General features: G+C 35.0%; 1 protein-coding gene across 1 annotated transcript in view; it reads right to left on the minus strand.

Moving 5' to 3' along the window:
- Nucleotides 1-6,073: 6,073 nt before the first annotated feature.
- The window catches only part of TSNAX (translin associated factor X), a 46,929-nt gene continuing 37,216 nt past the window's right edge, over nt 6,074-15,786 (minus strand). The window contains exons 5-6 of the mRNA XM_044673473.1: nt 12,385-12,512; nt 6,074-8,049 (exon numbers count right to left, since the gene is read on the minus strand). Coding sequence (XP_044529408.1) covers nt 7,672-8,049; nt 12,385-12,512 — 506 coding nt within the window. The 3' untranslated portion in view covers nt 6,074-7,671. The remainder of the gene's footprint in view (nt 8,050-12,384; nt 12,513-15,786) is intronic.

Here is a 15,786-nt window from a genome sequence, read left to right on the forward strand (position 1 = left end):
CCATTCCCCAACTGATGGACCACTCTTGAATTTCCAATTCTGTACTACCACAAAAAGAGCTGCAATAAATATTTTTGTACAAATAGGTCCTTTACTCCATTTAAAAAAAAATTTCTTTTGGAAGATACAGACCTAGTAATGGTATTGCTGGGTAAAAGGGTGTGCAAAATTTTAGAGTTTTTTAAGCATAATTCCAAATTGTTCTCCAGGATAATTGGATCAGGTCACAACTCCAACAACAGTGCATTTTTCCTGTATTCCCTCCAACATTTGTCATTTTCCTTTTCTGTCATATTGTCCAGTCTGATAGGTATGAGATGGTACCTTAGTTGTTTTGTTAACATTTTGACAAGAATTAAAAAGTTTTATCATGCCTTGTGTACATGTTTTGGAAAGAACACATCTTGCAATTGTCAGGTCAAAAAAACTTATCTTAGAACCTCTCCACAGAGTCACTAGCAAGCATGCCTCTTCTTTCCTGACCCTTACTGAATGATCACATCTCTGATAGCACCTATAAGTTTAGTTTTTCATTCCTTGGACAAGCTGCTGTTTCCTCCTTAGCATCCTATTCTTTAGAAAGAATTTAATTTGATTTTCACCTCAAAATGTTCAGTGATCTTTTTTGAAAGTGATTTTGATTCCCTCCATTAATACCATAACTCCTTTATCAAATCAGTAAATATTTACTAAATGTCTACAATATGTCAGGCACTATTCTAGGCAATGAGAAAACAAAAAAAAATAATTTTATGAGCAAATAAATACAGATTTAAAAAACACAAGATGCAGATGGTTTCAGCACTCATAGAACACATCTGTGATGACATCATTCTGGATCAGTCCCAGGTACATCAGCAGATCTACAGAAAAATGGGAAAATAAATGTTGCTTCATGGGCATAGCCAAAATGGCAGAAGAGCAGGAAGAAGTACAGCGAGTTCTCTCCTATACTCCAAAATTCCCCCAAACAGATCTAGGAAACATACCAGACTGAATCCTAATGAGGAAATACAAAGGAAAAAAATCAGTAAGTCATTTTTCCAGCATAAGTCAGCATAATGAAGTAGGGAGATCTGTGGCACTGGGGGACAAAGTCTGGCCAAGAATGAACTACAATGGGACATTCTACTACAGAGCGTTGTATACCAGGACCAAAAGAGGCAGTATAGACGGGTCTGGCCTTGTCTAGGGTACAGGAACTCAGCTGGCATCTGGGCTATTTATTACACAGTTCCAGGTCACATATTGAGGATGGACTAAGTGGAAATAAACAGCTCTTTTTTGTACTGGCAAAAGAATGAGAATCTAAGAGGGTGCCCATCAGTTGGGGAACAGCTGAGAACAAGTTATGATATATAAATGCAATGAAATACTATTGTGCTATAAGGAATGATGAAGGGTTTGATTTTGGAGAAAGACTGTAAGACTTGTAAGAATTACAGAATGAAAAAGCAGAGCCAGGAGAGCAATTTATAGGTTAACACAACATTGTTGGTGTATACAATACTGTAAAGACTTAGTAACTTTTATTACATAATAACCAACAATGATTTCTGAATGATTAATGAAATGTGCTACCCAGCTCCTGATAGAAAGGTGATATGATATAGTCAGAATAAAGAATGCTTTTTTTTTTTAACATGGCCAATGTAGAAATGTGTTTTGCTCAACTATACATGCTTGTAGCAAGGATTTTCCTTTTCTCTTTCTCAAATGAGCAGGAGGACAAGAAGGTGGATTTTTGCTGAGTGGGTGGGAAGGAACTGTTGCTTGTTGAGCCATTTGTTTTACTGCCATTTGTCATTTTGGCAAATAGTTGTACTGCAGTTGTTTAGGAGAAAAATATTTTGAAAAAAAATTTTTTTTAGGATAAAAGACAGCCAGCCTGTTTGGGTTTCCAAATTGTTATAACTAGAACATTATTACTGGTGAACAACATAAGTAAGAGCTGTATGAAATAACAGATAAAGGGTTAAAATCAGGAGAACCTAGGTTTAAGGCCTACCTCTGACATACCAAGTCACTTAAACTCTCAGAGCTTTGGAAAGTTCTCCAAGGCTTTAAATTAGAGGAGTTACTATCTTTGGGTAATGGTAGAGGAAACTTCCTCCCTACACTGATGAAATTACAGATCTAACTATATCCCCCTGAACCCCGCCAGAAAAACAATAAAAAACACCTCAAAGCAATCAAGTAAGCAACTACTGGACTCCAACCACCCTTCAGTCTCCTTTTCTGGCTAATCATTATTCATATTAAATTCCCTATCTGGTTGTTCAGATGTGTGTCTCTTAGGCTGAATTCTTATTTCTTTCCATTCTCTATGAACTTAGCAGCTTCCTTAGGTTTTGTCATCATCAAGCAGATGTTTCACACATCCATAATATCCACCCCTGGTCTTTCTCCAAAGCTGTATTTCCATTACCAACTGCCTACTGGATATGTCAAATTGAATGTTCTAGAAACATCCTGAATCAATATATCCAAAACAGAACTCATTATTTATAAAACCCCAAACCCAAATCCTCTTCTTCTTTTCACTTAGAAATTAAACCAAAAAGGCATCTCCACATCAGTCTGGCTCTGGAACAGCTTTTTGGGTTGCCCGAACCTGAGTGAGGAAGATGATGTCTGGGATTTCAGGAGGGTCAGTACCAACAAAGAACCACACAGACAAGTCTCTTTGCACAGTGACAAAGTTTAATGAGTTGGGGTACACACTTTATAGGGAAAATGATGTAGGCTAAGGGATTAGGTAAGCTTTTTAAATGGACAATGGTTAGTAATGATTTACAATCTTAGTACAATGACTTAGTTTACCTCACTGAAACAGTTTTCTACAGGATAATGAATTAATATGTCAATGTGTAACCATCTAACCAAGTTTCTCAAGGAAATGTTTGGCTTCAGTGGGTAGAACAAGAACAACTAGGGACAGTCTTATCAGGTACTTTGGGTGAGATCAAACGTGCCCGCTCTAGCTAGCTGACGGCTCTGATTTTATTGGGGCCTAATCTCACTACTAGGGGCAACCTCTCCACATACAAAAGAAGATTGCATATGAAACTGTTCATCTCTTTCCCATGCCTCTTGCTTCTTTGTAAAAAATAATTTACTTCCTAACTTTCAAAACTGTCCTAAATATATGGAGTGAGGGCGGGGAAGTCATCACTATTCTGCTAGCCCCAACATTTCCCTCATTAAAAATGAGAGAAAAAACCTTTTCAACAAGTCAAGCAAAACAAATTCCCACATTGGCAACATCCAAAAATAATAACTCCTTTCACATCCTGAGTCAGGCTCAAGATCACATACACAAGTGATTCGTTTATTAGAAGATACATAAACTTTTCTCAAAATGGGTCCTCAATTTGCTGTTACATTGATCAGGTCAGAGTTCTTAAGTCTTTCCAAGGACTTTTTTTCTTTACAACACTGTTATCCTTCTATAAATTGCTCTCTTGGCTCTGCTAACTTTCTACTGCCTGGGATTTTCTGAAACAGTCTTTCACCATTCCTTATTGAACAGTAATATACCAATACATCTATATAGAATTGTTCTGTCATTTTCCAATTTTTTTCCAACCTTAACTTCAAATTTTTAAAAATTACCTCTTTGAAATCGGAATGTTTTATTTACTTGCACCTACATTCCTTTTTACCTTCCAAATCCCCACAGATCCCCACCTATTTCCCTGTTAAGTTTGATGTATCACCTACACCAAACTCTGTAGGAGGTGGGATGGAATGTTTAACTGCTTTTTGTCCAGTTTAGATAAGAATAAAATTCATCTGATCCCAATACCATTTCTCTCCTTATTTGTAAACTTTTCTTCTCCTATAGCACCATTATGAGAAATAGTAAATTCCATTTCTTCTTCCTCTTTTCCTACATTAATACATTCCAATTCGTCCCTTTCTTCTCTTAAAATCCCTAGAATAGAAGCATCCATGTCCCCCCACTCTAGTTCCTATTTTTTCTTATTTAACTCCCTCAATACACTTGAAGATATTAAGGTTCTGAAGGGGCACACCAATTTTCTTCTCCTCCTATGAGAATGTTAGCATCATTAAACAGCTTCTTTCAAATGTTCAAATTATATTTATACTTTTAGGTTTTTCTCTATAGTCTTGTGTTTGTCTTTCAAAGTTCCTACTCAGCTCTGATCTTTTCATCAGGAATACTAGGAAAGTACTTTGGTTATAATATCCATTTTTTTGTAAGATTATATTTAGTTCTGCAGGATAAGTTATTCTTGGTTCTATATTTTGTTTTTTAGAATACTGTAGTCCAAGATCTTCCATTTTTAATAGAAGCTTCCAGGTCTTTTGTGATTCAGACTATAATAGGTCCTTGGTACCTGAACCCTTTGGCAGCTTACAGTATTTTCTTTCATGTGAATTCTCTGAATTTTGTCTAAAACATTGCTAGGACTTTTCCATTTTGGATTACTTTTAGGAAGTAAACTGTTAATTATATTTTTACTTTGCCCTGTGGTTATGATTGATCATGCCAAGTTTTTTTGTTTTTAAAACATATAGATCCTTTTCCTTTCTTTTATCTTTTTGGAGTATAGACATTACAGTGGCATTGATGAATCTTTCCCTTCAAGACTCAAGCATCACCTTCTAGCAGAAGTTTTTCAGGATCCCAACTACTAGTGCCTTCCCTTTCAAACTACTTTATAGTTATCAATTTTGTATTCATTATCTTTATGTTTATTTTGTACTTATTTATATACCTTGCCTTCCTAGTTAGATAGGTAAGGCATTTGCTAAGCGAAGTGTTCTTAAGTCTGTATCTATAATTATTCAGCAGTTCATTTCAATTTTATCATGATTTATCAATCAAATCAGAATGTTTATCTTTGACTTTTTTTTCTTATGAAAAATATTCTGGTAGGGCAGGATTGATTTATTGAAGTAATATCAAACTCAAACAGAAACATGGTTGCAAAGCCACACATAAGGATGCTGATGGGTCACATAATGACTTAGAAAAACTCATATTAGCATTATCTCTGTTCTGTTATATTCTTATTTTGTTAAATATTTCTCAATTGCATTTTAATCTGGTTGATGCACAAGGGAGTATTGCAGGCTGCAATGCTACAGTCCATGGTCTAAGGCAGTGATAGTGAACCTTTTAGAAGGGCAAATGATATCCTTAGGCACATGTGGAGAGGGGGAGGGAAGCAGTCTGGCCCCACATCCCTCTGACTTTATAGTAATTAACTGGCGAAGTCTGTGCTGGGGCAACAGCAGATGTGCCCAAAGAGAGGGCTCTGAGTGCCCTCTCTGGTAGGCATGCCATAGGTTTACCACCATGGGTCTAAGGCAGTGATGGGCAAACTTTTTAAAGAGAAGGCCAAAAGAAAAGAAAAACTCATCTGTCAGTCTGTTTCTAAGGCAACTCTTTCAAAGTTTCAATGTATTGTATCTTACTCATTGTATCCGTCAAATTAGGAATAATGTCCCAGGGCAATAGAACATTTCAGGGGGCTGTATTATAGTTTGCCCATCACTGGCCTAAGGGATATGAAAAATAAATTAGGAAACAAAATGATCCAGCTTCTATTCTACCAACTAACTAGGTTTGTTTCCCTTATGTAAAACATGAATTTAAAACAGTGATTCCCAAAGTGGGCACTACCACCCCCTGGTGGGTGCTGCAGCGATCCAGGAGGGTGGTGATGGCCACAGGTGCATTTATCTTTCCTATTAATTGCTATTAAAATTAAAAAAAATTTATTTCCAGGGGGCTAAGTAATATTTTTTCTGGAAAGGGGGAGGTAAGCCAAAAAAGTTTAGGAACCACTGATTTAAAACAATATCTCCTTTTTTTCATCAACTTCACATAAGTTGTCAGAGCAAAAGGTTTTTAAATAAATATTAGAGCACTGTGAGAAATTTAGAATATTCCAATGAGGCAATTACTAATTTCTAATATAAGCAATATAATTCATCTTAACTCAATTACCACAACGGTTCAGTCTCCAACATAGCTTCAGTTCTGATAAATTCTATAGAAAGATGACAGAAAGAAGCTTTATATTTTAAAATGGTTTTATTCAAAATATTTCATTTTAAACATTCACAAAACAATCCTTTATCAATTCAATATTTTTTACATGGAAATGATGAAAGTAAAAGGGTAAACATTATAAATGTAATGCAAAATGGTTTAAGGAAAAAGAACCCAATGGAGTAATAGGGAAACATGTAGGCATTACCTAACAGCACAGTAATAGAGATTAATTTGAAAAAACAAGCATACACAAAAGACCTGACATTAGGCACATCATATTTCCATATTCCTTTCAAAGGCTGATATAGAAAAAAAAATAGCCCTTATGGGCTAATCTCCCCAAAATTCATTTCTATCAAGTTCTCAAAACTTAAACCCAAATGGAAATTTCTGTAACTACTGTGTAATGCCTATGTCAAGATCACAGGGAATTGGCTATTACTAATTTGAATATGTAAATTCCAATTCTAAATAGTACTGGCATAAATGGGACCACCATTCTAGTTCCCAGGGGATTAGTTACAGGGTTTGGCTCTGTGACTAATACTATTGCTAAAAGCACTTGGAACTGCAATGTCTTATTGCTGAAATATACATGATAATTTTTCTTTGGTAATCTCCTGTATTTCAATTAACATAGTTGGACAACTATGAAGTTATGAATGAATTAAATCTTTTGACCTACAATATTTCATTGCTATTTTTAAAAGTGATTTCTAAAAGATGACAGAACAGACACGCATCAAGATTAATCAAAGTAAAATGCATGATGGTCAAGATAACAGCCTAGCTGTAATAATATTTAACAAATAATATGTAACTAATTCTCCCATTTTTAAAAATCAATTGTTGACAAACATGTTTCATTTCCATGTGAAAATATTTCATTCTGTCCAAACTTCATAATAGCATCAATTCAATTTCAGCTCCTCTATGATGAAGAGCAACAGATAGATTCCAATTTAAAATACAACAGCTTGGCACAAGTGTGTCGTTCTGAAAGATGTGCTACTGAAACACATGACTCCAAAAAGGTCTAATTAATTAGAACTCAATGTCAAATCTCACTGATACCATTTCACATGAATTCAGGAAATTCTCCCTTCAATTTAACTGTTCTCTCTATGTAGCTCATGGCTTTTCCAAGCCTTTGGTACCATGCTTAGATCCCAACTCCACTCCAGTGGCTCTGGTGCAAGATATTTCAAAGAGATGTTCAAGACAAAATGTGAGGCTAAAAAGCCCTTTTTAGATGTAATAGAATCACCAATTCAAATTATTAATGACTTAACCATACATTATACAATCCATAATTCAACAATTAACTAAAATGGGAATGGCAGTGAGTGCTCTAAGAAATAAGTACCTCACAGGGAAAGGTGACAGACAATAATCGTTGGTCACTGAGAGGCTCAGGCAGCCAAATATGCCAAATCTTAAAACAGGAAATACATGGAGTGAATCATTTCATCAATTTTATGTACAGCAATATACAGAGTTTAAAACAGTGCAAATAATTTTGCCGGGTAAAACTGAAAATATTACTAAGTAAAAGCCACAAAAAGTAAAATGAAATACTAAATAACAGTCTTTCAAACTGATCTCCCTTATGGACATAAGCAAGAGTTGAGTATTATGCTTTATGAAATACCCTCCTCACGGTCAATCATTTCTGCTTTGGCTGAAAACACATCTGCTAGCATGTGCTTTGGAATTTCTGAACCTCTAACTTTTAAGGTATAGCACGCATTCTCCACCTTAGCGAGGCTCTGTTTCAGAGTATATAATTTCTTAGATACTTCATAAGGTCCCGTGTTACCAATGAATGAAAATCCATCATAAATCTGACGCAAAAACTGGCTCACTTCAAAAGGGGTGTCAATGTCTCCATTTCCCACACTGTTGATGCACATCCTCATCAATTCTCCAGTTAAATCTGCCACACCCAGAAGATAATCAACAGGTGTCACCTTCAGGCTCCAAGTGCAGAGGGGTTTATCATCTAAATCTGAGGAGATCTAATTTTTTTAAAAAAACCACACAATAAGTAAATTGAGAAAACAGGAAAAAATAATAAATAATAGCACTGATATATCATTTTAAGGTTTTCAAAACACTTTACACATGTTATCTCACTTTGTCTTCATAATAACCCTAGGAGGTAGGGGCTCTTATGAGCCCCATTTTATAGATGAGGAATATGAGGCTGATTGGATTTAAGTGGCTTGTTCAGGATCAGAGAGTTAGTAAATGTCTGAGATATGACATGAACTTAGATCTTCCTCAGTGCTTTATCCTTTATGCTACAGTTACCACCAAAACAGCAACTACAACATGCACGAAGTTGTATACTGCATCACCAAAGGGCAGATCAACCATGCTACTCACCTTCAAAATATTGAATCTACTTTGATAATTTTAGACCAAACCTATGATTTCATAGATATTAGGAATCCCCAACAAGGAAATCTCCTCTATCAATAAAGATCAGCACCTCTCTGTAACTTAAACTTTAAAGATAACTGCCTGAATCACTGAGAAGTGAAGTAATTTGTCTAGAGTTATTGGAATTATGATGTCAGAAGTGGGCCTTGAACTCCTGTCTCTAAGAATGACTCTATCCATTATGCTATACCAGCTTTGGCAAACCTTTCAGAGATTGCGTGCCCAAAGAGCTGTACCTTCAGGCTGCCTGTGAGCCTCTCCCCACCCCCATTACCCCAGACAGGAGAGGGAGGAAGTGCTTACATTGGGTTGCTAGGCAAAGGGGCAGGGCATGTGAACATTATCCTCAAACACTGTGGAGAGGGGGATGGGAGCAGCCCCCTCTAGGCTGCTGGGGCACATGTGCCATACCTTCACCAAAAAGGTACTATACTGTCTTTCATTTTTAAAAATGATTAAACCAAATAAATTGACTATATTTCAAACTATACTTGCCATGATAAAATAAAGTAACACAATACTCTGAAACAATAATAATTAATCACTTCACAAATTTCTTTCTTGTACATTTTTATATCGAGATGGCTCTGTAACCAGTGGTCTAGTTCTTTACTGCTATTGACCACAACACCCCTCTTTCTCACACACACACAAACACACACACACACACCTCATCCTATCCAATTTTTGTCCATGTATGTAAATCTTCCACAAAGGATTAATCAACAACAATTTATTAGGTACCTACTACATGCCAGGCACTGCTCTAGGCCCTAAGGATATACTCAAACATGCCTGTGGCCTTCTTTTGACACTATTAATATCTCAGGGAGTTTTTTATTCATGTTTCTCATCTGCTGACTTTCATTCTTGCAATATGAGTGGCCAAGTTTCTTTTACAGGCATATAAGGCCTTCCAAGAGCGGGAAAGGACTTAAAGCAAAAATCTCTAAAAAGGAAAAAAAGGACTTGAGAAAAAAAAGGAAAAGAACTAGAAGGCCTTCAAGGCACAAATAAGTGATAAGTAAGAGAAGGTAAGGCAAACTGGCAAAGTGAAATTAGTATCACTATTAAGTTCAGAGGATGATAAAGAAGGTAAGGAGAGTGAAACCTCCCAAGTGAAGCCCTGGTAAGAAGTCTGCCAAAACAGTTCTCTAAAGAATCTACCACCAAAAAAGACAAAGCCTAAGGAACATACTTTCAGTAAAGATGGAGTAAGAAGAATTTTTTTAAACTCTTACTTTCTCTTAGACTCAATATTGCAAATTGGTTCTAAAGGAGAAGAGTGGTAAGGGCTAGGCAATGGAGGTTAAGTGATTTGCCCAGGGTCACACAACTAGGATGTGTCTGAAGCCAAATTTGAACCCAGGACCTCTTATCTCTAGGCCTGGTTCTCAATCCATCAAGCCACCTAGCTGCCCCTCTATAAGGAGAATTTTAAGGTGTCCTGAATTTAATGTGTGATGCCATAGCCAAGTGGTTCTCTCTATACTCAAAATAAAAGTTTGTCTTCCTCTTTGAAAAAAAGGCAATGGGATTTGAAGAATGTCTGCTTTCAAGGCAATTAGGGAGTATAAAATATTGATTTTTTTTTTTAACTGAGAAAGGCTACAACGAGAAAACAAAGAAGAAAAATGATCTGAAGAGTAAGGAAATCATAATCTGTGTGAGGAGACTAGAAACTAAAAGAATCTCACAACAGAAAAGGAGAGACCACTGAAAACTTGGGAATTAAACAAACAAAAGCTTCTTATAATGAGGAGGAAACTATACATAAGACCATGGAGGATTACAAATTTAGAGCTGTGAGGAACCTTAGATGTCATCTAGTCTAAACCCCTCATTTTACAGATCAGAAGACAAAAATCTAAGAAAGACTACAGCAATGAAAATCCAAGGCTTCAGGTGTTTATATTCAAATACTTAAAATAGAGCTAACAAGCAGTATAAACAAGGTGAGCCTAACATAAGAAGGCATATTTTACCTGAAAGTTATAACTAAATTTTGGTTGGATGATGCCCATGACTAGAATGTAGCTAAAGAAGGCTATATAACTTATTCAAAAGAAGGGAAAGTAAAAGAGAAATGAGGTAACATGCCAAGGAGTAAGAAAAGATATTATGAAGATGGGCTAGTTGGTTATGCATAGCTTTATAGTCCTTTGGGCATAGTTCCAAATTGTTTTCCAGAATGACTGAACTAATTCACAACTCCAAAAACTGTTTATTAGTATACCGATTTTCCCTCAGTCTCTCCAGGACCTCTATGTATTTAAAAAAAAAACTTACAGCAGCTCTTTTTGTGATAATAAAGAATTGGAAATTGAGGAGATATCAATTAGAGAAAGACTGAATAAGTTGTAGCATATGATTGTGATGAAGTGTTACTATGCTGTAAGAAATGATGGGGGAGGGAGGGTGTTCAGAAAAAAAAATGGCAATACCTATATGAACTGATAAAAAGTGAAGTGAGGATAATCAGATCATTATGCACAATAACAACAATGTTATAATAATGATCAACTGAGAAAGACTTGGCTAATCTGATCAATATAATGATCCAAGGCAATTCCAAAAGAGTCTTGATTAACAAAGAAAATTGCTATCTACCTTAAGAGAGAAAAACTGATGAACTTTGAGTGTGAAAATAAGTATAACTTTCTTGCTTTATATTTTTGTTGTTGCTTTTTTTGGTGATATGGCTAATATGGAAATATGTTTTTCATTATTTCACATATATAACTGATATTTTGTTTGCCTTCTAGGGAGTATTTCAGAACTCAAAATTTAAAAAGAAAGAAATGTTAAAAATAAATAATAAAGTTAAAAAAAAGAAGAAATGTTCAGAGGACAGTGGATAAGTACTGGGCCTATAGTAAGGAAAGTGAGTTCATATCCAGGCTCAGATCATTTCCCTCAGTTCCTAAATTGTAAATTAGGGATAATTATAGCATCTCCTTCCCATGGTTGTTAGGAGTATCATAAAGAGAGAGATGAAAGAGATGAACTTAATAAACATAAATAACACCCTAATGGTGGTAAAAAAACATGTGTGCTCCTACTATGAGAGGTCATTTTAGATAAGGAAGCTAATTATAATTGCCAAGAATCAGTAAAATGAAATGCCTGAATATTATGAATGTAACTTAATTATTTCCCTTTCTAAAATTCCCTACAAAGGGCTAACATATTTTGCATATGGAAAGAATAGCTAGAAATTGAGTTCTGTCTACCATGGGAAAATCAGAGCCTGTTTTCTTACAGTAAAAATTTTTAACTGGTTACTAAGAGTGAATATTACTTTCCTTTCTTCTCTTCATCTACCAACTTTCCATTGTATATGGTACTATGGAAAATCCCTTCATTTTACTGGTGATCTTTAAGTGATCTTTGTAGGAAACAAACAAATACTGCTAGCTAGCTGTAATTACAATAAAAATTTCTTTATACTGAGCCTATTTTAATTATAATATTTGTCCACATGTCCCACAGTCCTTCGTAATGCAGAGAATAACTTTTTTCCCACAAGTTCCATATCAATTCTACCTCCAACATATACTAACTACATAACTAGAGGAGTTGCTGTGCTTTGCTTAGACCTGTTTTTCTTCATCTATAAAATAGAGATAATAATATTGGTAGCAGCTGCCTCACAGGGTTATAAGGATCATATGAGATACTAAAGGAAAAGTAATCACTTTGTAAAAGTAAAAACCTTGTAAACTGTAAAACACTACACAGAGGTCAGTAATTATTATTAACATTAGAGATGATTAGAGATGAACAACAACAGATCTATAATTAGTTCCCCTAACTCCACATGTCTTTTTTTAAATTTTAAACCAATAAATATCACAATCAAAAATCATGAACAAAAATAGCATAAATTAAAACAAAAAAATTCTTACAGTGTTATTTTCTTCTCTAGTGTCGTCAGACATAAATACCAATTGTTTGTTAATCTCATCCACACTGATCAGTGAACGTGTTTTAATGAAGTGTTGAAAAGATACAGCTTCCACATATTCTTGAAGCCCTGAAAAAGCAGTAATGAGAATCACTAAATGAAACAAATGTCCTAAAAAAGGTTTTGGAGTGACAGTGATCTTCAGGAAAAATATTCTAGTGTTAGCAAAAGATGGTCTAATCCACACCTACTGTTGAAAAATATACATTTTCTTCCTACCATATTAGTAAAGGATTGTTTTTAAAAACTTAAACATCAACTACTAGAGAAATCCATGAAGAACAGCTCATCCATAAAAATGAAGAGATGCTACAAATGCAAAGGAACTACTTTTTCTTAAAAATTATTCTCATTTAAAGCATAGCAATGGGTAACTCATTGAAAACAGTTCTAATGCAGCCAAAGTATAATTTAGGATTTTCTTAAAATTTACTGGACAAAGAATCATTAAATGATACATAGGAAGGCACATAATCAAATCATATGTATTCTCAAAATCCCATGAACAGAATCAAACTTTCAAAAAAGAAGATCTATTTCACAATCAACCCTCTCTGCAGTAGTAGTTATACTACTATAGGATGCAATGGTAGTTATTTAGTTCCTTAAATCAATAATGATAAATGTTATAATTTCAGAGACAGGAATAAAATGAAATAAAACATTTGGGAAAGAATATCTAAACTCACCAAAATCACTCAAATGTGTATGTATGCAAATTAAAATATGAAGACTTTTAAAAAAACTCAGAATCATAAATTTTCACAATTTTAAGTAAAAAATTATATACTGGATTTCCCATCATAATTTTATTCCTTAATCTATTTTATAATATTGGCTCTTCTCATGATATAAAACATCATTAACATCAGATTATATAAATGTATCAACTTTTTTTTTTATCTCATTTTAAAACTAGAAAGAAAACGAATCTTTTTATTAGGTAGGAATCTAGACTAATAACCTAGAATTGTTAGCATCCATGTTGGATATCTAAAATACTTTTTATGATACAGGCTTCTTTCTCACTGGCTGTCCATAAAGAGCAACACCGGCAGCAGCAGGACTGGAGAAGTTGGCAGTTACATGGTGAATTTACAAACATTATGCAAGAATAAGAGTACAAAGAAAAATGGATGACATAGTTGTGATAATGACAAGAGGGTACTTATCAAGGCTAAATAAAATATCCTGATTCTTTTTGATCTGTGAATGACATTCACAGATAATGAAAGGATGGAAAATGGGCACATTTGGCTGATAAAGAAGGGATGGTTGATAGAACAGTACATTTTGTTCAGTAAACCAGTGACCTACTAAGAACTGAAACATTTGCAAGATAATTTGCTGACAAAATACATCAAGATCATTCCATATTTATACGTGGAAAACATATGAGTTTTCTCACATCTATAAATAGATCTTGTCTCAGTCACACAATTCTAAAAGGTAAAAGTTTATGCTACACACTTCTCATAGTCTATAATCTGCTATGTAATGTTAACTCAATTAACAAAGAATGATATTTCCTTGTCAGACACTTAACTAACAGAGGAAGAATTATGTGGTGGGCACAGGAGCATTTTAGAAATGGATTCACTCCATATTATGGCATATAGAAAAATACTGATCTTGGAGTCAGGCTTGGGTTTGAGTCCTAAATTGGACTGAACTTAAAACAATTGCTTAACTCCTCTAAACCTTTTTCCTTCTCCATAAAATGGGGATAATACTTCTGATATTAATGACTTGCTGGTGTTACTAAAAGGCTCAAATGAGAATGCACATGTAAAAACAATTTTAAAAATTCTAAAACACCACATACCTGGGGTGGCTGGTAGGCTCCTATAATCCCTTCTACTGAGAAGGCTGGGTCTGGTGGATTACTTGAGCTCAGGAGTAGAGCTGCAATGTCCTGAAAAGGGCTGATCTGTTAAGTTTGACAAAGTTATAATGAGGCCCTGGGAGTAGGGGGCCTCTAGGCTACCTTAGAAGGGGTGACCTGGACAGATCAGAAACAAATCAGGCCAGAGCTCCTGTGATGATGGTGATAGAATTGAGCCAGATAGGGAAACACAGTGTTCTCTGATTAGAATTTAAGTCTGTTGAAGGGCTGCCTCGTTTTTTACTTGTATTCCCAGGACTGAGAACAGTGTCTGGCAGGGTGTAGGTTTATTAAATATTTTTCATTCTTTTACTCATTTTTTTTCATCTTTTCCTCATTAGAAGTTTCAGTGAGGACATACTAGTTTTTTATAAGAGATGAGAAATTATATTGCAAGAATAAATTTCTTGTACTATTTCATACTTAATTTCCATGGTCTCTTCTACTTTCCCTTTCCTGGACACAATTTCTCTTTCTTTACTTCATTTCTCATAGCCCACTAAGTCCCATATTGTACTTTTTACTCAGAATTCCTATTTTCCATTACTGGTGATTCTTTCCTATCTTCTTTACCTTCCTTTTTACTAACTTTTAGCAAACTGTTAGCCCTCTGTACAGAGCAATACTGACAGGAAAATAAAGCTACTTAATAATCTTAACCAACATGATGTTTTCTAACTTAAGTCATCAGTTTTAAATAAGCAGGTCTAGAGGATATGTGATGTCACTGAATGGGAAGTTCCCAGGGAAGAAATTTCCTCTATCAATATAGGTCTTCAACTATTCTACAACTTAATTAATTAAAGAGAGCTGTCTGGGAGCACTAAGAGATTGAGTCACTTGCCCAGGGACAAGGTTTGCCAGAAATATGTCAAAAACTTGAACCCAGGTTATCCTGACTCAAAGGCCAGTCCTCAGCCATTTATACCCACTACCTTTAAAGTAGTAGAAGCCTAAAATTTAAGCAAATATAATTTGGAATAAAGTCTTATGGTTATTTGACCTATGGAAAAAATTACTTTTCTCCAGATATAAGATGACGACACTAACTAAATTAAAACTTTCCACATGTATTTGTGGCAGAACATAATCTCTAAATTAAATAATTATTGGTGCATATCATTATCTTCCCTAGAAAAGCTGAGCCCATGTTTTTCCTTCTAACTCTTTTATAAACATAAGGTCAGGTCAAGCAATTGACCATTTGGACTAGTTTTGTTAATTTTTCTTTCTTGAGTCACAATTTCATTTTTGGTCTAGAGCAGTGATGGGCAAACTTTTTAAAGAGGTGGCCAAAGTAAAGGAAATGCTCATCTGTCAGTCTGTTTCTAAGGAAACTCTTTCGAAGTTTCATTGTATTGTATCCTACTCATTGTATTCGTCAGATTAGGAATAATGTCTCCCAGGATAGAACATTTCAGGGGGCCCCATCTGACCCACAGGCTGTAGTTTGCCCAT

This window comes from Gracilinanus agilis, chromosome 4, assembly GCF_016433145.1.
Source record: "Gracilinanus agilis isolate LMUSP501 chromosome 4, AgileGrace, whole genome shotgun sequence".
Taxonomy (NCBI): domain Eukaryota; kingdom Metazoa; phylum Chordata; class Mammalia; order Didelphimorphia; family Didelphidae; genus Gracilinanus; species Gracilinanus agilis.